The 23,153-nt window shown below is 43.5% G+C and overlaps 1 protein-coding gene across 7 annotated transcripts in view; it reads right to left on the bottom strand.

The window, feature by feature from the left end:
- The window catches only part of LOC149442204 (phosphorylase b kinase regulatory subunit alpha, skeletal muscle isoform-like), a 326,068-nt gene extending 303,219 nt beyond the window's left edge, over positions 1 to 22,849 (bottom strand). For all 7 annotated transcript variants that reach the window (XM_089656373.1, XM_089656374.1, XM_089656370.1 and 4 more), the window contains exons 1-2: positions 22,715 to 22,849; positions 13,112 to 13,215 (exon numbers count right to left, since the gene is read on the bottom strand). In XM_089656373.1, the coding sequence (XP_089512499.1) occupies positions 13,112 to 13,189 (78 nt within the window). In that variant the 5' untranslated portion in view covers positions 13,190 to 13,215; positions 22,715 to 22,849. The remainder of the gene's footprint in view (positions 1 to 13,111; positions 13,216 to 22,714) is intronic.
- Positions 22,850 to 23,153: the final 304 nt, after the last annotated feature.

Below are 23,153 nucleotides of genomic sequence, written 5' to 3'. Positions count from 1 at the left end.
CAGGAAGATCAAAGAAGGTCTAAAGTTACCTGTGAGTACTGTTACAATTAGAAGACGCCTATGTGAAGCCAAGCTATCTGCAAGAAGCCCCCGCAAAGTCCCACTGTTGAAAAAAAAGACGTGCTGAAGATGTTACAATTTGCCAAAGAGCACATTGACTGGCCTAAAGAGAAATGGCGCAACATTTTGTGGACTGATGAAAGTAAGATTGTTCTTTTTGGGTCTAGTGGCCGGAGACAGTTTGTCAGACGACCCCCAAACACTGAATTCAAGCCACAGTACACTGTGAAGACAGTGAAGCATGGTGGTGCAAACATCATGATATGGGGATGTTTCTCATACTACCGTGGTGGGCCTATTTATCGCATACCAGGGATCATGGATCAGTTTGAATACATCAGAATACTTGAAGAGGTCATGCTGCCTTATGCTGAAGAGGAAATGCCTTTGAAATGGGTGTTCCAACAAGACAACGACCCCAAAACACACCAGTAAACGTGCAACATCTTGGTTCCAGACCAACAAGATTGACGTTATGGAGTGGCCAGCCCAATCCCCGGATCTTAATCCAATAGAAAACTTGTGGGGTGACATCAAAAATGCAGTTTCTGAGGCAAAACCAAGAAATAGAGAAGAACTGTGGAATGTAGTCCAATCATCCTGGGCTGGAATACCTGATCACAGGTGCCAGAAGTTGGTTGACTCCATGCAACACAGATGTACAGCAGTTCTCAGAAACAGTGCTTATACAACCAAATATTCATTAAGTGATTCAAAGGAAAGCAAAATCTTCAAACATTTTTCAGTTTATATAGTGAATGTTTGAGTTTGTAAAGAAGAATACAAACACTGCTATTTTTTGAACAGTCTAATATTCACTTTTCTTCAATTTTTTTTTAGGAACAACACAAATTTGATATATTTTTCTTCATGTTTTGATTTGGAATAGAATGTGTAGTGTTCCCAATGCATTTGTGTGTATGGAAATAAAAGCTATTAGAAGGATTTTGAGCTTTATTCACTTTTTTCAACACACTGCTATTATTTTGAACACAACTGTATATTAAAAAAAAAAAAAAAAAAGGAACACTTTTTAATCAGAGTCTAGCATCAAGTCAATGAAACTCCTGGGATATTGATCTGGTCAGTTAAGTAGCAGAGGGGGTTGTTAATTTCATTTACACCAAAGCAGCTGCAACTGATTAACAACAGGTGCAATAGATGGGCAACAATGAGATGACCCAAAACAGGAACAGTTTTACAGGTGGAGGCTACTGACATTTTTTTCCCTACTCATCTTTTCTCACTGTTTTTCACTAGTTTTTGTATTTGGCTAGGGTAAGTGTCATAACTGGTAGCATGAGGCCGTACCTGGACCCTACAGAGGTTGCACAGACAGTCCAACTCCTCCAGGATGGCATATCAATACGCACCATTGCCAGAAGGTTTGCGGTGTCTCCCAGCACAGTCTCAAGAGCATGGAGAGATTCCAGGAGACAGGCAGTTACTCTAGAAGAGCTGGAAAGGGCTGTAGAAGGTCCTTAACCCATCAGCAGGACCAGCATCTGCTCCTTTGTGCAAGGAGGAAAAGGATGAACACTGCCAGAGCCCTACAAAATAACCTCAAGCAGGCCACTGGTGTGAATGTCTCTGACCAAACAATCAGAAACAAGCTTCATGAGGGTAGCCTGAGGGCCCGACATCCTCTAGTGGCACTGTGCTCATTGTCCGGCACCATAGAGCTCGATTGGCATTTGCCACTGAACACCAGAATTGGCAGGTCCACCACTGGCACCCTGTTCTTTTCACAGATGAGAGCAGGTTCACCCTGAGCATATGTGACAGATGTGAAAGGGTCTGGAGAAGCCGTGGAGAACATTATGTTGCCTGTAACATCATTCAGCATGACCGTTTTGGTGGTGGGTCAGTGATGATCTGGAGAGGTAAGATCCATGGACGGACGGACGGACACACACACACACACACACACACACACACCATAATGGCACCCTGACTGCCATTAGGTATCGGGATGAAATCCTTGGACCCATTGTCAGACCCTACACTGGTGCAGTGGGTCCTGGATTCCTCCTAGTGCACGACAATGCCAGTGCGCATGAGGCAAGAGTATGTAGGCAGTTCCTGGAGGATGAAAGAATTGATACCATTGAATGGCCCCCACGCTTGCCTGACCTAAATCAAATAGAACTTCTCTCGGATATACTGTTTCGGTCCATCCAACACCGGCAGGTTGCACCTCAGACTGTCCAGAAGCTCAGTGATGCCCTGGTCCAGATCTGGGAGGACATAACCCAGAACACCATTCGTCATCTCATTAGAAGCATGCCCCAACGTCGTCAGGAATGCATACAAGCACGTGGGGGTCATACAAACTACTGAGGACCATTCTGAGTTGCTGCAATGAAATTTCAGGAAAATGGATTAGCCTGCTGCATCATTTTTTCACTTTGATTTTCACGGTGTCTTTGAATTCAGTCCTCTGTAGGTCGATCATTTTCATCAAACGATGGGGCATCCTTACATTCCTAACACATCTATATCAGTATAGAGATCAAGCAGATTTTTCTCTGATGTATTTTCAGAGTGAGATAGATTATATATATATATATATATATATATATATATATATATATATATATATATATATGCCCTGCTCCTTGGAGCTTACAATCTAAGAGGGAGGGGCTAGTGGAACAAAAGGTAATAACTGTGGGGGATGGACTGGTAGGAGGAATAGAAGATTCCATTATTAGCTGAAGGCAGAATAGGCTTCTCTGAAGAGAGGTTTTCAGAGATCACCTAAAAGTGAGCAGAGTAGGTGATAGTCTGATAAATTGGCCAGCGGTTTAGACATTAATGGCTGTGTGTTGAGTTATTTTGAGGGGACAGCAAATTTACATGTTATACAAGCTGTACACTCACTACGTCACATTGTAGCAAAGTGTCATTTCTTCAGTGTTGTCACATGAAAAGATAGAATCAAATATTTACAAAAATGTGAGGGGTGGACTCACTTCTGGGAGATAATGTATATATATTTTTTTATCTATTATTGTACTACCTGGCAGCTTTGCCAAATGTGTTACTCAGAGGCACACAGTCATTGTTTTAGTTTGTTTAATTGTAATATTAAGCTTTGAAGTATTTCTCCATGGTGGGCTTTTCTGCCTTCCTACGAGTGGTATTAGGTAATAAATTTCACCATCTGCCATCGCTAGGCCATGTCCTAGTCATCTGGTGTTACTGAAATAGGAGTGTAATTATAGGAAGGAGCTGAGAAAAGCAGGAAGCAGGCACAGGTCTGCATGTATCACCACTACACAGCAGGGCGGAAGGGGGCACACTGTGCTGTAACACATTACTTACCAATTTATTTCAGGTACTTATATAGCGCCGTCAATTTACGCAGCGCTTTACATATATATTGTACATTCACATCAGTCCCTAACCCTCAAGGGGTGTACAATCTAAGGTCCCTAGATTACATTCATACATTACACATACTAGGGCCAATTTAGACAGGATCCAATTCACCTACCAGCATGTCTTTGGAGCGTGGGAGGAAACCCACGCAGGCACAGGGAGAACATGCAAACTCCAGGCAGGTGGTGCCATGGTTGGGATTCGAACCAATGACCCTAGTACTGCCAGGCTTAATGCATATCAAAATTTACAACACTTAAAGCTGAACTCTGAGCAAAAAAAAAAAAAAAATCTTTCATGTAAATATATTTCTCCATAGTACAAAGGATATATATGCACTTTTTGCAAAACCAGTTATCACTTTGTAAAAGAAGCCGTAACATTGCAACTCCGCTTCAGTACATAGCCTGCTCAGAGCAGTGATGTGGGAGGAGCCTAGAAGGCTCCACCCACTACAGGTTGACTGCAGAAAACTACAGAAGGGGGCAGACAGGACCAGTCCCCCTGCACAGAGAGAGAGATCAGCTATGAGCGGTCTGTGTTACAGGAAGGAAAAGGTTCACACTGGCATGTGACTGTGCCTAGGCACTCCTGTTCTGTAGACTCTGTATATCTGCAGTGTGGGATCATCTAAGGACAGCTAGTATCCCAAGATCTGGATGTCACTACCATAGTTGCCAACTGTCCAGAATTTGCTGGACAGCACTGCACCTTGGACCTCAGTCCTGACATGCTCTTCCCAAGCAATTCAGCGTCAACCTCATTCGAGTTACTGGACATTATCCCAATGAGGCATTGCTTCTGGTGATCGGGGGCCACGTGTGGCAAGTCTTTGCATTATTCATTATTGGAGACTGGGTTTGGGTGGACCACTACGGGAAACAGGCAGGGTATGGTGGGACCAACAAGTCACACGATGAGAGGAGAGGCTCTGCTGGTCCCATGATGCTGGTACTTTCAGTCTAGAGATCTGGAACTATCTACTGCTCAAGGAAACCCTAGCAACCTTTGGAGGAGCCGTGGTTGAGAAAGGTTGATCTAGAGCAAGGAGTTTAATATAAGGGGCCCCAAGTGTGAGCCTCAACATCACCACATAATGTTCATTGTATGTAATGCTACAAGAGAAGGTCAGAGGCCCATACTAAAAGGGGGTGGTCAGAGGCCTCCCCCAAAACTAGAGGAGATGGTCCCATGCCAAAACGAGAAGGTCAAAGGCCCCTCCAAATCACAAAAGATGGTCAGAGGCCTCCTATACTACAGGATACTGTCAGAAAGCCCCCCATACCACTGGAGGTCAGAGCGCCCCCCTCCATACTACAAGAGATGGTCAGAGCGCCCCCCTCCATACTACAAGAGATGGTCAGAGCACCCCCCTCCATACTACAAGAGATGGTCAGAGCGCCCCCCTCCATACTACAAGAGATGGTCAGAGCGCCCCCCTCCATACTACAAATGATGGTCAGAGCGCCCCCCTCCATACTACAAATGATGGTCATAGCGCCCCCCTCCATACTACAAGAGATGGTCAGAGCGCCCCCCTCCATACTACAAGAGATGGTCAGAGCGCCCCCCTCCATACTACAAGAGATGGTCAGAGCGCCCCCCTCCATACTACAAGAGATGGTCAGAGCGCCCCCCTCCATACTACAAGAGATGGTCAGAGCGCCCCCCTCCATACTACAAGAGATGGTCAGAGCGCCCCCCTCCATACTACAAGAGATGGTCAGAGCGCCCCCCTCCATACTACAAGAGATGGTCAGAGCGCCCCCCTCCATACTACAAGAGATGGTCAGAGCGCCCCCCTCCATACTACAAGAGATGGTCAGAGCGCCCCCCTCCATACTACAAGAGATGGTCAGAGCGCCCCCCTCCATACTACAAGAGATGGTCAGAGCGCCCCCCTCCATACTACAAGAGATGGTCAGAGCGCCCCCCTCCATACTACAAGAGATGGTCAGAGCGCCCCCCTCCATACTACAAGAGATGGTCAGAGCGCCCCCCTCCATACTACAAGAGATGGTCAGAGCGCCCCCCTCCATACTACAAGAGATGGTCAGAGCGCCCCCCTCCATACTACAAGAGATGGTCAGAGCGCCCCCCTCCATACTACAAGAGATGGTCAGAGCGCCCCCCTCCATACTACAAGAGATGGTCAGAGCGCCCCCCTCCATACTACAAGAGATGGTCAGAGCGCCCCCCTCCATACTACAAGAGATGGTCAGAGCGCCCCCCTCCATACTACAAGAGATGGTCAGAGCGCCCCCCTCCATACTACAAGAGATGGTCAGAGCGCCCCCCTCCATACTACAAGAGATGGTCAGAGCGCCCCCCTCCATACTACAAGAGATGGTCAGAGCGCCCCCCTCCATACTACAAGAGATGGTCAGAGCGCCCCCCTCCATACTACAAGAGATGGTCAGAGCGCCCCCCTCCATACTACAAGAGATGGTCAGAGCGCCCCCCTCCATACTACAAGAGATGGTCAGAGCGCCCCCCTCCATACTACAAGAGATGGTCAGAGCGCCCCCCTCCATACTACAAGAGATGGTCAGAGCGCCCCCCTCCATACTACAAGAGATGGTCAGAGCGCCCCCCTCCATACTACAAGAGATGGTCAGAGCGCCCCCCTCCATACTACAAGAGATGGTCAGAGCGCCCCCCTCCATACTACAAGAGATGGTCAGAGCGCCCCCCTCCATACTACAAGAGATGGTCAGAGCGCCCCCCTCCATACTACAAGAGATGGTCAGAGTGCCCCCCTCCATACTACAAGAGATGGTCAGAGCGCCCCCCTCCATACTACAAGAGATGGTCAGAGCGCCCCCCTCCATTCTACAAGAGATGGTCAGAGCGCCCCCCTCCATTCTACAAGAGATGGTCAGAGCGCCCCCCTCCATACTACAAGAGATGGTCAGAGCGCCCCCCTCCATACTACAAGAGATGGTCAGAGCGCCCCCTCCATACTACAAGAGATGGTCAGAGCGCCCCCTCCATACTACAAGAGATGGTCAGAGCGCCCCCTCCATACTACAAGAGATGGTCAGAGAGCCCCCTCCATACTACAAGAGATGGTCAGAGCGCCCCCTCCATACTACAAGAGATGGTCAGAGCGCCCCCTCCATACTACAAGAGATGGTCAGAGCACCCCCTCCATACTACAAGAGATGGTCAGAGCGCCCCCTCCATACTACAAGAGATGGTCAGAGTGCCCACTTCAATGACTTGCGTTTCATAGTTGTGTACATTGAGTTCTGTAGTAATTTTTCTTCAGAATATAACCGTTTCCTTCCTTCTGGTGGGTTGGGGACAGGTGATGCGAGTTATTTTACTAGTGATCTGGGACATGAGTGTGTAACATTAGCAAAGAGGGTTACAGAGGCCATTGGTCCAAAATAGCTCCTAAGGAACGGTGTAAGTTGGAGCTTTGATTGGCACAAATGGAGGTACAACGGACGAACAGAGCTCCGTGTGAAACTGATCGAGGGTCAACTGTATTGGGTTACAGGATGCTAAAAGCAGGACTTTGGAGCCACGGTCTGGGGCCACCACATGCAGTTCTATCATCAGAGCAAAATTTTAAACTTATATATATGGTGGTAGAAACATCGATCGTGCATGTGCTAAAATAAAAGCGTAAACAGAAAAAAAAAAAAAACAACAGTATATTCCCCAGGGCCCAGCTACCCAACCTGGCACCAAGGGCCACATGCAGACCTTAGGTACCCATTGTGCGGTTCTTGGGCCCCAGAAGCCAGTGTTTTTTTGTACTTAGGGATAGTGAAGGAATATATTCATTAAATTGGTTTATTTTAGCTACAGTTGTGCTCAAAAGTTTGTCATGAAATTTTGTCATGAATATTGAAAATATGACTGATCATGACAAAAAAATTATTTTTAAATTTAAGCACAGTGATCATAGGAAGCCATTTATTATCACATAGCTGTTTGGCTCCTTTTTTTAAAATCATAACAACAGAAATCCCCCAAATGTCCCCGATCAAGTTTCCATCCCCCCTCCTGGAATGTTTGGCCTTGGTACAGACACACAAAGAGACACACACAGGGTACATTGCAGCAAATAGAAGTATATGAAAAGGTCCCAACAAATATGTCGGATGTTGTGGATGACATTTGCTTTTGCTTTGTGAGCATCACTCAAGGTACATTCCTGATGGCTCTGTACCAAGGCCGAGAGGAGGGGTAATGATGGTCTTGGAATGTCAATTTTGAAGCTCATTTGATCCTCGTTCTGGTGAAGGATCTCACGGATGTCCCTTTCACATTTGAATGTTACTTCACTACACTGAGGACTGTGGTTTATATGGTCTGTGTGTGCGGTCACTCATTTCACTGGACACCTACTTCACTCTATTTGTACTGATTTTGGAAGTCTTGAATTTGGGTGTTGCTTCCCTGCATCAAGGATTGTCGTCCATATGCAGTCATTTTTACTTTTTTACATTTTCTGGAAATATTTAATGTGGTAGTTGAAAACATATTTTGGTTATTATATTATATCATTCCTAATAACACTGTTCAACAGGTAAAAAGTTTTGGGCATAAAATTAGCTAATCTTACATAATTTTGGGGTGCTGAAAATGAAAATGACCCTAAAAAAATGTTGATTGGCTCTAGTTTCCATGATATATTCACCCATCTAATGACGTAAGCCATTCAAAATTATGATGCAACTTCAGCTGCATATTGCACAATTGATACTGGTGACCAATAGAAAATTGCATGTATACTGAGATGATGCAATATTAGCCTTTAATTGCATCACTTCACTGCATAAAAGCTGCAGTATCTGTAGCTGATTGTAGTTCGACAGCGTCTTTACATTTCGTTTTATGCTTATATAGGCTACTCAGTAATGCCTCGAACTTGTGTGAATAAAGCAGATAATTTCTGCTATATCTGCGGTGAAATAACTTTTATCTCACAAAAAAGGAGGATAACAGGAATGATTAAGAAAGCCTACAACTTGTATTTTGGTTGCAAGATAGGAGACCAGGACAAGAGCTGGGCACCACATATATGCTGCAATTCTTGTGGGACGGCACTGGAGCAATGGTTGAATGGAAAAAAGGCATCTATGCCTTTCGCTGTGCCAATGATTTGGAGAGAGCCAACAGATCATGTTAGTAATTGTTACTTTTGTATGGTGCATCCAATTGTAAAAGGGCTAAATAAGAATAACAAGTTATCTGTGCACTATCCAAATATTCCATCGGCAATACGTCCAGTTCCTCATGGAGAGGGGCTACCAATTCCTAAAGCACCAGAATCCTTCGTGGTTGAGTCAAGTGAGGAAGAACCTGAAGCGTGTAGTCACGTGCAGTTGTAAGAGATAGCCCTTTCCTCGAATACAAGAGAAAAGCCAAGAGAAGCAAAACCGACACAAACTGAAGACAAAACTAGTGAGAATCCTAAGTATTAAAATGATTCAACTTAGCTTATGGCTATAATTTTTCTTGGTAATCCTATGCAATATATTATGCCATTTAGGCTTTGTTATGTAGTCAATATCACTTGCTTTATATTTGTGGAAAGACATCTATCTATATAATTATTGTGCATTATGTAGTCATTACGCCTATAGTAGAAAACTTTCCGTTTACAGAAAAACTAGAGCCAATTGACAAATTTCATTGTTATATTTGAACTCAGAATGTGAAATTCATTAAGAAATGGATCCTTTTGTTTCCAAAACTGGCAAAAAATAAAAATTTGTTGAACAGTGTAATTGATAGTCTATTACAAGGTGGGCACATTTGTGTGTATATATAAACATTTCCCCTGGTAAATAATGGTAAATTAAAAATCAATAATTTTTTTTTATACTTCGAATTTATTAAAAATATTAAATAATTTCTGGTATATAATGGTGCCCAGGAGAGAAAATATATATTTTTTAAAATAGTTTTTTTTAAATTTACCATTACTTACCAGAGGAAAAAACACACGCGCGCACATACACTAAATGTATGATGCAAAAAAGAAGCAGGCGTCCCCCCCCCTTTTCCGATCCAATGCTTTACAAAGTTAAAAAAAAAAAAAGGAGGAAGTTGTACTTTGGTTGCACTATGGTAAGCACATAGTCGTTCTGAACATTTGCCAATTTGAACAAAAACCAACCACTATACATGCCAGCAACTGAACCCAAATCCCCTGTGAAGGTGTGTGCTGCTTATATACATTATGGTAATAACCAAAGCAATCACAGGCAGGTTCTAGCTAGCCGACCATAACAGAATCCAGGTTACTGAGGATCACATTCCTCTCTTCTGGTTCCCCAGGACAACGCCTTTTACTTTGAATTGTATCTAAAGTCAACATTTTGATTGTTTTAGATAGAGCAGGGAAGTCTCATTACCACCCCCCCCCCCCCCCCCCCCCGTATTTGTCATTCATACTCCTGATGGGGAGATCCATCTCTCTATTTGTCCTGGTCACCACTGTTATTGGGACAGAGAGGGAGACAAAATCCAACATCTTGAGTTGTCACCAGAACAGGAAATCTTACAATCCTACACTAGGCTCCTGTCCTAAGGAAAGTGCCACCACTGACACCAATGATTTGGAGAGCTATTCTCACCAGGAGACCAAGATTTCACAGACATCAATGATTTTTGGAGCTGTGCTCTCCCAAGGGCCAATATACCACTAACACTGATGAACTGAGGGGCTATGGTCCTCTGGGGGCCATAATCCCACCAACGATTTGGGGGCTACTCTCTATGTGGGGGGCACTAATTCACTGACACCAAAAGAATTTAGACAGAAGCCAAATAAACTGCCTTTCTTCCTGGAAGGGGGGCGGCACTATCCTACTGACACCAATGATATGGGAGCTATTCTCGCCTGGGGGCCACAATTCCACCTACACTAATGATTTGAGGGACTATTCTCTTCCAAAGTCCATGATCCCATTAGCATCAATGGTTTATTTTTTACAGGGGTTCGCTGTCCCATGGACAACAAAAACTTGGGAAGCTATTTTCCCCTAGTGGGCCAAGACCCCACTGACACCAATGCTTGGGGAGCTCTTCTCTCTTGGGGGCCATAATCCTGCTAATGCCAATGAATTGGGGCTATTATTCCCTAGAGGCCAAGATCTCTCTGCCACCAGTGATGAGGGGATTATTCACATTGTAAAGTGCTGCGCAAACTGTTGGCACTATAATATATATAGTATTCTTTCCTGGTGGGCACAATTTTGACACCAATGACTTGGGAGCTATAATCATGCTGATACCAATGCTAGTATTCCCTGGAGGCCAAGATACCATTGACACCAGTGATTTGGGGGATTATCCACATTGTAAAGTGCTGCACAAACTGTTGGCGCTATATAAATCCTGTATAAAAAAAAAAAAAAAAAAAAAAAATATTCTCCCTTGGGGGCCACAGTGACCCCCCGCTTACCAATGATTTGGCAGCTATTACTAATAGAGGCCAAGATCCCACTGACATCAATGATTTGAAGGGCTATTCTCCCCTGAGGGTTTACAATCCCAACACCACCAATGATTTTTTTTTTGGGGGGGGGGGGGGGAATATTCGTCTCATTGTGTCCATTTAAAATACAGTAACTCATATGTTTGGCTGATTGTTCCATTTAAAATACATTTTAACCACTTGCCTACCGGGCACTTATACCCCTTTCCTGCCCAGGCCAATTTTCAGCTTTCAGCGTTGTCACACTCTGAATGACAATTGCACGGTCATGCAACACTGTACCCATATGAAATTTTTATCATTTTTTGAGACAGATAGAGCTTTCTTTTGGTGGTATTTAATCACCTCTGGGTTTATTTTTTTCTTAAACCAAAAACTGAAAATTTTGAAAAAAAAAAAAAAAACATTTTAGTTTTTGTTATAACATTTTGTAATTTTTTCTCCTTCACTGATGTGCGCTAATGAGGCTGCAGTGATGGGCACTGATAGGCTACACTGATGGGCACTGATGAGGAGGCACAGGTAGGTGGCACTGATGGGTATTGACAGGCATCACTGATGGGCACTGATAGGCGGCACTGATAGGCAGCTCAGATGGGCACTGACAGATGGCATTGATGGACACTGACAGGTGTCACTGCTGGGGCTACACTGATCATCAGTGTCCTGATGATCAGTGTACATGTGCCCTCTGAGAGATGCCGATTACCAGCTCTCCTCTCCATCTGTCAGCGTGACAGCTCATGAGGAGAGAAATGGCGATAACCGGCATTTACCTATTTACATGCTATCAGCTGTGATTGAAGACAGCTGATCACATGACCGAGCCGACATCTTCGGCTCTTTCCGTTGATCAGTGATCCGCTGTGTCCGAGGGACACAGCACACCACCGATCACCACGCTGCACCTCCCCGGAGCTGCGCATGCGCAGTTAGAGTGGGAGGACATTATATGATGTCCTCCCAGAATGAGAGAACCGCCTTGAGCCCGTCATTTCCTTATATGGCGCACGGAAGGCAGTTAAAGACTCATTTTGCATTCTCCTACTTATACTGTTGGAATATTGTTTCTTATTTTTTTTTTTCTTTTCTTTTATCAGAACATGGAAGGCTTTGGAAGAATTTTAGAAGCCCTGTTCTCACTAAAGGCTGAAGACCACTGTCTAAGACAGGAAGTGTAGGAAGATTGGGGACATCAAAAAAAAAAAAAAAAAAAACACCAGGACAAGGCTTAACTATTCCACACTCTATCCAAAACCAAAAAAAAAAAAAAAAAAAAAAGTGTTGGCATACATACACACACGTATGTTGAAACCTAAAATTTTCAGCTTTATCGCACCAACTTCTTCCCAATACTTCCACAAAGACCTTCATGGATATAGCCTAAATACACAAAACCACAGGGTGTATTCTGGACAAAATATCAAGTTCTATTGTGAGAAACCCCCCACCCACTAATACGCCCCATCAGGGCTTGACAAATCCCAGGCAGCAGGTCACCATGGTGACTACAGATTGCCTCCTGGCGCCTGGATTCACACACCGCCTCCCATAGACTTTGATGCCAAAACTCCTGTCACTAGCAATCCTATGTGAACACTTATCTCCGCATGCCACTCTATCACTTGTGACCCTGGAACGCACCGCTAGAAACTCACACGGGACCCTTTTCATGACTGCATTCAAAATACAATCCATGTGGATTGCATCTTTGTGACCCACCTCAATAGGAACACAAAATATATAGCCAGCCATGCTAATCTGTGAGTTTCAAAACTATTCCAGAATCACATGTGAACAAGGGTGGCTCCATTCACACCTGGGCATTAGGGATTGCAGCAGAATCACTGTGATCGCAAAATGCAGGTTTAGGTGCCATTATTTTTTTCAGTGACTGTTGCTAGGAAAATTGTATGGCATGAAGTCCCAGGGTGCTGACAACCCACGCAAACCCCCCCCCCCCCCCAAAAAAAACACACCACGCACTTTTTTAGCCGGCTCCTAGATTCAAAGCAAATTTGACAAGTCCTGCTCTCCATTTTGCAAGCACCCCTGCGCTCCATTGAAAGCTTTAGTAAATACCCGATCCTTCCAGGTATAGGAGAGCAGCTTTGATGCAAATTTGGCAACAAAAACATCCTTGGCCTACCAAACCTGTATTTAACATGAAAAAGGACAAGAGAATCAGGAACTTGGTAAACTAACCTGGTGACAGAGGATGGTTTGCTGGACCAGCTTGGCATATCGATCTAGACGGACACCAGAATTGCTCCTGCTTCTCATCGCGACCAGCTGTCAGACTCTGAACCCTGTAAGAGAATTAATCCTACAGTATTAAATCTGAACTCCAGGCAGATATATTAAACATGAATAAATACAGCTCTGTAATCATATTAAATGTATTTTTTAAATACAAGCAGTGCAAATTCCATAAATGTTGGCCTAATATCAGCCTCTTGGCATTCAAATACAGCAGGGCTGGATTGAGGTAATAAGTAGCACAAGCAGCAAGTGAGTTAACTGCTAACTAGGAGCACGTTGATAGCAGGAGAAAGCAGAGTGACAGATAGAGGAGTTCAACGCTTTGCTGCTTCTCTTTTCACTGTCCAGTCACAGGGTGGAGGAGAGTCCAGGATGATCTGGGCTCAAAAGGTACTGAGTTGAATGATGCTGGCTATCAATCTGAGAACATCTACCAGCTACAAATACTATGGGGAAAATCTCAGGATTGAAAGGGAATATTATAGCATAAGCTGCTTTTGCATTTTTATTTTTTAATAGGTTATAAATTTTTATTTTACTTCTCATTTAAAGTCAACCATTCCATTGTCCTACTGTTATTTAATAGGACCAAAATATTTGTGAACACCTGATCAATTGCACCTAAATGAGCTTGTTGGACATCCAATTACAAAAACATGGCCAGTACTATGCAGTTGCCCCACTTAGTGTCCATTATTTTAAGAAGGCTTTCCACAAGAATTTATACCATTTCAGCCAAAAGGGACATTTGAGGTGAGGTATTGCAAAATGGAAGTATCCTCCTGCGCTTAATACAGGTAAAGTCCCTAAAATAACAGCTGCTGTCACTTTGCCTTAAATCATTAAGTAACCAATTGTGTAACCTTAAATTAGTGAAGCGCTAAAATAATAAACCTATACACATATTAAAGTGCCATCAATAAATGATAGTGCTTAGTAAACAATAATAATTAGACCTTTCTAAAGATCAATGAAACACTATAAATAATATATACCTAATTGGCATGAAAAAGCTCCCGGTGATATAAATTAAACTAATCCTTCCATATAAATTAGTGATACATTATATGATCCGTGATAAAAATTATATCTACAATTAATTCATACTTCAAGTCAAAGTGATAAATAATTTAAGTGAAAAATATATATCCAATCAATTCATAAAAAATCATTAGATGTACTAATAATGCTTTCCACCTCATTCCATGGGTGTATTCACGTGCAGGAAGGGAAACCAATATGGCCACTGCGTCCGGACATGCGTCCCCACGTGACCGGAAGTGACGTATCTCTAAACTGGGACTTCATCAGGGTTCCCTGATGAAGTCATGACGCACGTGACGCAACGCATCGGTACGCCATTCCCAGTTTAGAGATACGTCACTTCCAGTCACGTGGGGACGCATGTCCGGACGCAGCGGCCATATTGGTTTCCCTTCCTGCACGTGAATACACCCATGGAATGAGGTGGAAAGCGTTTTGTAACAGGAAACAAATGTGAGTGGAAACAATATGTTGTACTAAGTGTTCACTTAAACAGTATTACACTATGGGAAGTTCTGTTTGTGTCCTATGACGTTTGAGAGGAGGTGGAGTGGAAGTCCTGTGATCCCTTGCTGAGCTGCCTGGATTAAAGGATTGCCTTTTGAGGAGAGCTATAGCCTTGTGGCCCTGTGTGGGTCAAGGTGGGGAGGTGAGCAGGCATTTCTGCCATTTGAGGATTCTTTTGAGCACTAGAAGTGAAGATCACTGTTCGTTTTGTCACAAGTTACACCTGCATGGACTTTTGGTTATATATTTTTTGTATATGCACATTGAAAGTTTACGTGTATTAATCACAAAGATTAGTACATCTAATGATTTTTTATGAATTGATTGGATATATATTTTTCACTTAAATTATTTATCACTTTGACTTGAAGTATGAATTAATTGTAGATTTAATTTTTTATCACGGATCATATAATGTATCACTAATTTATATGGAAGGATTAGTTTAATTTATATCACCGGGAGCTTTTTCATGCCAATTAGGTATATATTATTTATAGTGTTTCATTGATTTTTAGAAAGGTCTAATTATTATTGTTTACTAAGCACTATCATTTATTGATGGCACTTTAATATGTGTATAGGTTTATTATTTTAGCGCTTCACTAATTTGAGGTGAGGTATTGATGCTGGATGAGAATAGCTGATCCCAAAGATGTTCAGCAGGGTTGAGGTCAGGTACTGATGTTGGATGAGAAGGCCTGATCCCAACAGTATACATTAGGGTTGAGGTCAGGTACTGATGTTGGATGAGAAGGCCTGATCCCAACAGCATACATTAGGGTTGAGGTCAGGTACTGATGTTGGATTAGACGACGTGATCCAAATGGTGTTCAGCTGGGTTGAGGTCAGGTACAAATGTTGGATAAGAAGAGTTAGCTCACTATTTGCATTATAATCCATCCCAAAGGTATTTGGTGAGGTTAAGGTCAGGGCTCTGTGTAGGCCACTTGAGATCCTCCACACCCAAGGAGTAGTAACCTTTATAATAACTTTAATACTATAGTACCTTTTTAAATGTTATTAAAAATCAAGAACACACATGTTCCATAAACTGTAGCAGTGGAGGACATTTTACAACAAAAATGCAAGATCAGGTCCAGAACTTGCTCAAAAAACAAGAAAGATTTATAACTGATGCCAAGTGTGACCGAGTACAGCATAATATAAGGATACATATATGTACATCCTGTCAAAAGGACAATGTTACAATAAAGCCATTGTCTAATGGCACTCCCAGCAGTATGGAATCTAATTTGGCATCTGCCATGATATGGTTATCAAAACAATACAATAAAACACGCACGCCTGCACTCAACCCTATTGTACAACATTCCTCCATGTGCACAATCCCCTGTAATCAGCAACTGATTGGTGCAGATTTTATCATACAGAAGGGCGGACTGTATACAACAGATGGGTCAGCACCATCACCAGATGTCAACCTTGACAAGAACGTCACCATAAAGTCAGAGAAAAATAACTGTCAACTCCGGAAGAGCTACAGAACACAAGGGATCCATGTCAGCCAAATCGGTAGGGGTGGGGGGGGGGGGGGGGGGGTATTAGGCACCAAGTGACCCTGATACAAGGCAAACCCTTGTCAGCTAATCACAGGGAGGTTAGGAGGTGACCCTAATGGATCCAGAGACTTGCTCAAGCATTCAAGAGGGCACAGAAGGCAAACCCCGGTCAGCCAATCACAAAGAGGCCAGGAGGTGACCCCAATGGATTCAGAGACTTGCTCAAGCAATCAGGGGGCACAGAAGGCAAATCCTAGTAAGCCAGAGGAAACCCAGGAGGTGACCCCAATGGATCCATGGTTGGCTCAAGCAATCAGGGGGGCACAGAGGGAAAATCCTGGTCAGCCAATCAGAGGGAAGCCAGAAGGTGACCCCAATGGATCCATTGGAGGAAACGCCAATGGATCCATGGATGGCTCAAGCAATCAGTGGGGCACAGAAGGCAAACCTTGGTCAGACAATTAGAGGGAAGCCATGAAGGTGACCCCAGTGGATCCAGAGACTTGCTCAATCAATCAGGGAGGCACACAAGGCAAACCCTGGTCAGCCAATCACAAAGAGGCCAGGAGGTGACCCCAGTGGACCCAGAGACAGGCTCAAGCAAGCAGAGGGGCACAAAAAGCAAACTCTGGGCAGCCAATCAGAAAGAGGCCAGGAGGTGACCTCCCACTACATATCCAGAGCCCAAAAAGTTGGATGTAATAGAGCTGCAGCAATTGGCCCCCATATCAGATGGTGACCCCAAACCTGGGAAGATAACCCCACACAATGCCTGTGGACTCCCTCCAGAGGGCACCCTTAAGTGAGTGATGAAATGAAAAGACCTCATCTGTACTATATTCACAGGGCAGTGGATTAGGGGGACCTTTTGAAGTGTACAGTATCAGTAGCTCAGGGCCCCACTGCTGACCCAGTACAGGATGACTACCTGCCTCCCCCGACACTCACAATGCCTTCATTCGCTCTCCTTTCTAGAAGGAAGGCACCATCTTTGTTCAGGCATCATCCAGTGTTAACGTCTATTGGACTGAGATACCGGCTCATGCCAGGCACCCGATGCCAGTGGCAGTTCTTCGCTGTATTATGCTGAATTCTCTCTTCTTGTGACTTCTGTTTACAAACTTACAATGTACAGTCTGATTACTGTAGGGGGAGGGGAGACTGAGGAAATTCTTCCTCCTTTCCGCAGCTGAATGACGACATCTTCCCAGGCAAAGTCACTGACTGGGGATTAAGGATGGATCTTAAGAAATAAAACAACTTTTGACGAATGGCAATTTAACATCGCGGGACCACTCTATGGTTGTGGTGGGGCTCCACTGAACTCAATAGGCGAGTTTGACAGGTGGTGCAGCACCTAAAGTTAAAAATGTAAGTAAAGCATGGCAGCCACAGAATGTGTATAGCCCTGTCTGGTTGTATTGTTACAATTTGGGTGGTCGGCCATGGGGGCGGTAAAACCACAAGCTCAGCCAACAGTTAATGCACCCCCAGCCGCCCATCTGAAAGAACCCTAACTGCTGTCAAAAACAAAAGCTGAAATCTGGAGAAATGTCAAAACTACCCTTACAGTGGGGTTGTCCCTGCACCACATGGATAAATGCTAATCTTTGCCTAGACCCGGGAGCACCATTAAAAAGCAGTTCTAGCTACCCCTGCATTCACAGTGAGCGTGATGAATCTGAGCGTTTTTCCTGTGTTTATCTGCACGATTTTGCACGTTTTCAAACAGCGTTGCAGGTTTTTTTTATTGGTCAATATATTTATATAGTGACCAATAAAAATAATATATTGGTTATCTGTTGCATCATTTGTTGCTAGGTTTTTCAGCTTTTATTTTTTTCCTCTTTTACGATTTTTCATTTATTATTTTTTTTGTTGTTGTTAGGGTTAGGAGGTCAGGGTTTGGTTTAAGGGGATATTATTTAAATATGCTGGATTTTTTTTTTTACTAGTAAATGGCAGCAATCAGCAACTTATAGCGGGACTGCAGCGCACATTCTGACACTGGGGGGAACTGACCTGGTGTCACTGACATCCCAAGTGACACCAATACAGTGATCAGTGCTAACAGCACTGGGCAAAAAGAGGTTAACATAGGGGGCCATCAAAGGGTTAATTGTGCCGTTTCACTATGTGGGCTGTGTTCTACAATGTAAGCACACTGCTTTGTATGGCTCAGCTATGCAGAGCCATACAAAGCACTGTGCAGAAGCTGACAGGACAGATCAGTATTGTTTACATACAGACTTCTCTCCCGTCAGTGATACACGACGATCACCGGGTGCCAGCAGGAAATCACCAGCTAGGAGCCAGTGATCAATAGCTGAGGCCGCCAATGGCGGCAGGAGTAGGGCCATGCACCCCCTACCTGGAAATGTAAAATATACACACACGTAATTTTGTGCAGACTTGTAACAGTAGTTCTGCTATAGGGCGGCAGGAAAGCAATTATATTTATTTGGGGGGTTGGGGGTTAATTATTTACAATTACATTTTACTATTATAATATATTTTTTATGATTTTTGTGTATTAATTCATAATTTTATTGCCATTTTATTTAAATTTTTTTTTACATTTTTCTTTTTGGGAAGAAAATCACACAGTTACTTTTATTTCGATGGGGATAAAAAACCCCACAAAAAAAACGTGCAAATCTGCCCAATTTGAACTACAAAAAAAAAAAAAAAAGCTCAAGAACTAGTTTGGCTTCAGGCAACCTGTAGCAGAGATATAAACCATCTCCAATGAGAAATGATTTTTGCTCCTCGAGCGTTTTGGAGTTTTGAGCTACAGAACACTCAGGTGCGAGTGGGTGGTGGGGGTCACCGTTCACACTGCTGCGATTTAAAATCAAGTGAAATGTGTTTGATTTCTGAAGACTTTATTGCGACTTGTGAAGATTTTTAATGATTGCTTGCAATTTGCAGTGTGATTTCCATGATATTCTAAGTATGTGAAATAAAAAAAAAAAAAAATTATTATATATATATATATATATATATATATATATATATATATATATCTCATTTCAATTCACAAATCTCCGGGCACTAAGTAGTTTTGAATTTTCCCTGGAGTTCAGCGCTAAATAGTCCTGGATGATTTCAGAATTTTGAACAATGGTGTAAGGGTCCTTTCACACAGGCACTGTTCTTTCATCCGTTTAGTCAAGTTTTTCCAAAGAAAAAAAAAAATGGATCAGTTTACATCTGTTTTTCCACCAGTTTCCATCCATTTTTCTTTTCCCAACAGTTTACATCCGGTGTTTTCTTTCCATCAGTTTACATCCATTTTTTTTTTCAGTTTCCATCAGTTTCCATCCAGTGTTTTTTTGTCATCAGTTTAAATCCGTTTTTCTTTTCCCATCAGTTTCCATCCCTTTTTTTTCCCCATCAGTTTACAGCCAGGGTTTTTTCCCCATCAATTTACATCCTTTTTTTGTTTTACATCAGTTTACATCCAGTTTTCTTTTTCCAACAGTTTGCATCCGTTTTCCTTTTCCATTAGTTTACATCATTTTTTTCCTTCATCCGTTTTTTTTTCCCCCGACAGTTTACATCTGGTGTTTTCTTTCCATCAGTTTACATCCGTTATCCATCAGTTTACATTCATTTACATCTCTTTCTTTCCCCGGCAGTTTACATCCGGTGTTTTCTTTCCTTGGCAATTTACATCTGGTGTTTTCTTTCCCCGACAGTTTACATCCGTTTTCCATCAGTTTACATCCAATGTTTTCTTTCCCCGACAGTTTACATCCAATGTTTTCTTTCCCCGACAGTTTACATCCAATGTTTTCTTTCCCCGACAGTTTACATCCAATGTTTTCTTTCCACGACAGTTTACATCCGTTTTCCATCAGTTTACATCCGGTGTTTTCTTTCCCCCGACAGTTTACATCCGTTTTCCATCAGTTTACATCCGGTGTTTTCTTTCCCCCGACAGTTTACATCCGTTTTCCATCAGTTTACATCCGGTGTTTTCTTTCCCCCGACAGTTTACATCCGTTTTCCATCAGTTTACATCTGGGGTCTTCTTTCCATCAGTTTATATCAGTTTTACATCCATTATTTCAGTTGTCATCCCGTTCTCTTTTCCATTAGTTTACATCCGGGGGGGTTTTTCCATCAGTTTCCAACAGTTTACATCAGTATTCCATCAGTTTACATCTCTTTTTTCTTCATCAGTTTACATCTGGTTTTCTTTTCCCTTCAGTTTACACCCCTTTTTTCTTCATCAGTTTACATCCGTGTTTTTTTTTTTCCGGCAGTTTACATCCGGTGTTTTCTTTCCCCTGCAGTTTACATCCGGTGTTTTCTTTCCCCTGCAGTTTACATCCGGTGTTTTCTTTCCCCGACAGTTTACATCTGGTGTTTTCTTTCCCCGACAGTTTACATCCGTTTTCCATCAGTTTATAGCCGGTGTTTTCTTTCCCCAACAGTTTACATCCGTTTTCCATCAGTTTACATCCAATGTTTTCTTTCCCCGACAGTTTACATCCAATGTTTTCTTTCCACGACAGTTTACATCCGTTTTCCATCAGTTTACATCCGGTGTTTTCTTTCCCCCGACAGTTTACATCCGTTTTCCATCAGTTTACATCCGGGGTCTTCTTTCCATCAGTTTATATCAGTTTTACATCCATTATTTCAGTTGTCATCCCGTTCTCTTTTCCATTAGTTTACATCCGGGGGGGTTTTTCCATCAGTTTACATCAGTATTCCATCAGTTTACATCTCTTTTTTCTTCATCAGTTTACATCTGGTTTTCTTTTCCCTTCAGTTTACACCCCTTTTTTCTTCATCAGTTTACATCCGTGTTTTTTTTTTCCCGACAGTTTACATCCGGTGTTTTCTGTTTCCAACAGTTTACATCCATTTTCCTTTCCATTAGTTTACATTCGGTTTTCTTTTCCTGTCAGTTTACACCCCTTTTTTCTTCGTCAGTTTACTGCCCTTTTTCATCAGTTTACATCCGGGTTTTTTTTTAAACCAAAGAAAAATAGGGGTTTCTTCCATTCAAAAAAAACATGTTAACGGATTTGGACATTAATGGATGTAAACAGATCCATTTACATCCGCTAGCCCATAGAAATACATGGGGGTCCGTTCTTCATCCATAAAGGGACATATGATAAACGGACATACAGAACGAGGCCAAACTAAAGTAAAAGAAAGTTTATAAACACCACAATGTAAACAAAACTGAACACTGGTCCCCCGAGAAGACTGCTAGATAAATACCAGCAGAGAGAAGGATCCAGCCCGCCCGGTCTGTTTGTCTGGATGTCAACCTCATCCACAGGATTCAGTACTTCCTGGGGAAAATCTGCAAATAAAGAGCTCGGACTTCACTGGCTCCACGGTAATATATATCATGATAGGAGGTGGTGGTTTCCCCTCCTGCACACTTGCCGCCTGTGTGAAGTCATCTCTATGGTGGCGGCCCCTGTCTGTGTGATGGGGCTCCGTATGCTATAGAGCAGAGTTGTGTAAATCTCAGGACTGGATGGACAGAAATAACAATTCATATACTATAATAATAGGAAGCAGCCATTTCCATGTGAAGTCACCTCTATGATAGCAGTCCCTGTCTCCGTGATGGGGCTCCATGTGCTACATGGCGGAGCTGTGTCAATTTTAAGACTGGATGGACAGAAGTACCAATCCATATAATAATAGGAGGCAGCAGTTCCCCTCCCCCTGAACACTTGCCACCTGTGTGAATGAGCCTCTAAATGGTGTCCCCTGTCCGTGTGCTACATGGCGGAGCTGTGTAAATATCAGGCCTGGATGGACAGAAATGCCAATTCATATAATATACTAATAACAAAATAACAGAAATGTATATAAGAGGAAGCAGCCGTATCCTTTCTGAACACCTACCTCATGTGTGAATGAGCCTCTAAGTGGGGGCACCTATCTATGCGATGGGGCTACATGGCAGAGCTGTGTAAATCTCAGGAATGGATGGACAGAAACGCTGAATCCTTATAATAAATTATAGGAGGCGGCCATTTCCATGTGAAGTCACCTCTATGGTGGAGGCCCCTGTATCTGTGATGGGGCTCCTTGGGCTACAGGGCAGAGCTGTGTAAATATAAGGACTGGATGGACAGAAATGCCAAATCATATATATAATATACTAATAGGAGGGGGCCATTTCCCCACACAAACACTTGCTAGCCATGTGAAGTGGCCACGAAGGTGGTGTTCCCTGTCTGTGTGATGGGTCTATGTGTGCTACATGGCAGAGCTGTGTACATCTCAGGACTGGATGGACAGGAATCCCTCTTATTGGTTTCATCTGATTGGCTGAGCCTGGGTTTCACTCTGAAGACACATATCCCGATCACACACATGGGGTGAACGGCAATGTCACTATAGAGATCTGCCATTCAGGAAAAAGAAAGAACCACCAGAAAAGGGTCCCCCCCCATCCTGTACGCCGTGCCCGGACCCCCCTCCTCACCTTCGGCTTTGGGCTGCCCCCCTGTCCCCGGGAACAAGCTCCCTGTAGTGGTGACTCCGCACTTCCTGCCCGAACTCGCACCACTGAGCGCTGCCTCACTCTACCAACACACTCTGCGCGTCGGGCCACGCCCCCCGGGGGCTGGGATTGGCGGGGAAGGGCCGGAGGGCGGGCACTGACAGGGAGGAGGTGGGAGGGGCGCGGCTGAGTGTTTGATTGGCAGGGATAGGCGGGGCGTGTTGAGGAAGAGCGAGGTGTAGGAGGGACTTATAGGCAGAGGGGAGCCCCTTGGGACAGGGACAGGGGCGCTGATGGCACTGCGCAGCTTCCTGGGATTGTTCGGATTTGTAATGGACTTTCAAATCTTAAAGTGTTACTAAACCCACAACAGTAATCAGTCTGTATATGCAGTGCAGCATGCTTGTTATACTCACTGTGG

Source organism: Staurois parvus, unplaced genomic scaffold (genome assembly GCF_062004578.1).
Source record: "Staurois parvus isolate SC_StPar_1 unplaced genomic scaffold, SC_StPar_1.0 ptg000902l, whole genome shotgun sequence".
Classification (NCBI taxonomy): Eukaryota; Metazoa; Chordata; class Amphibia; order Anura; family Ranidae; genus Staurois; species Staurois parvus.
This window is presented reverse-complemented; position numbering and strand designations above follow the sequence as displayed.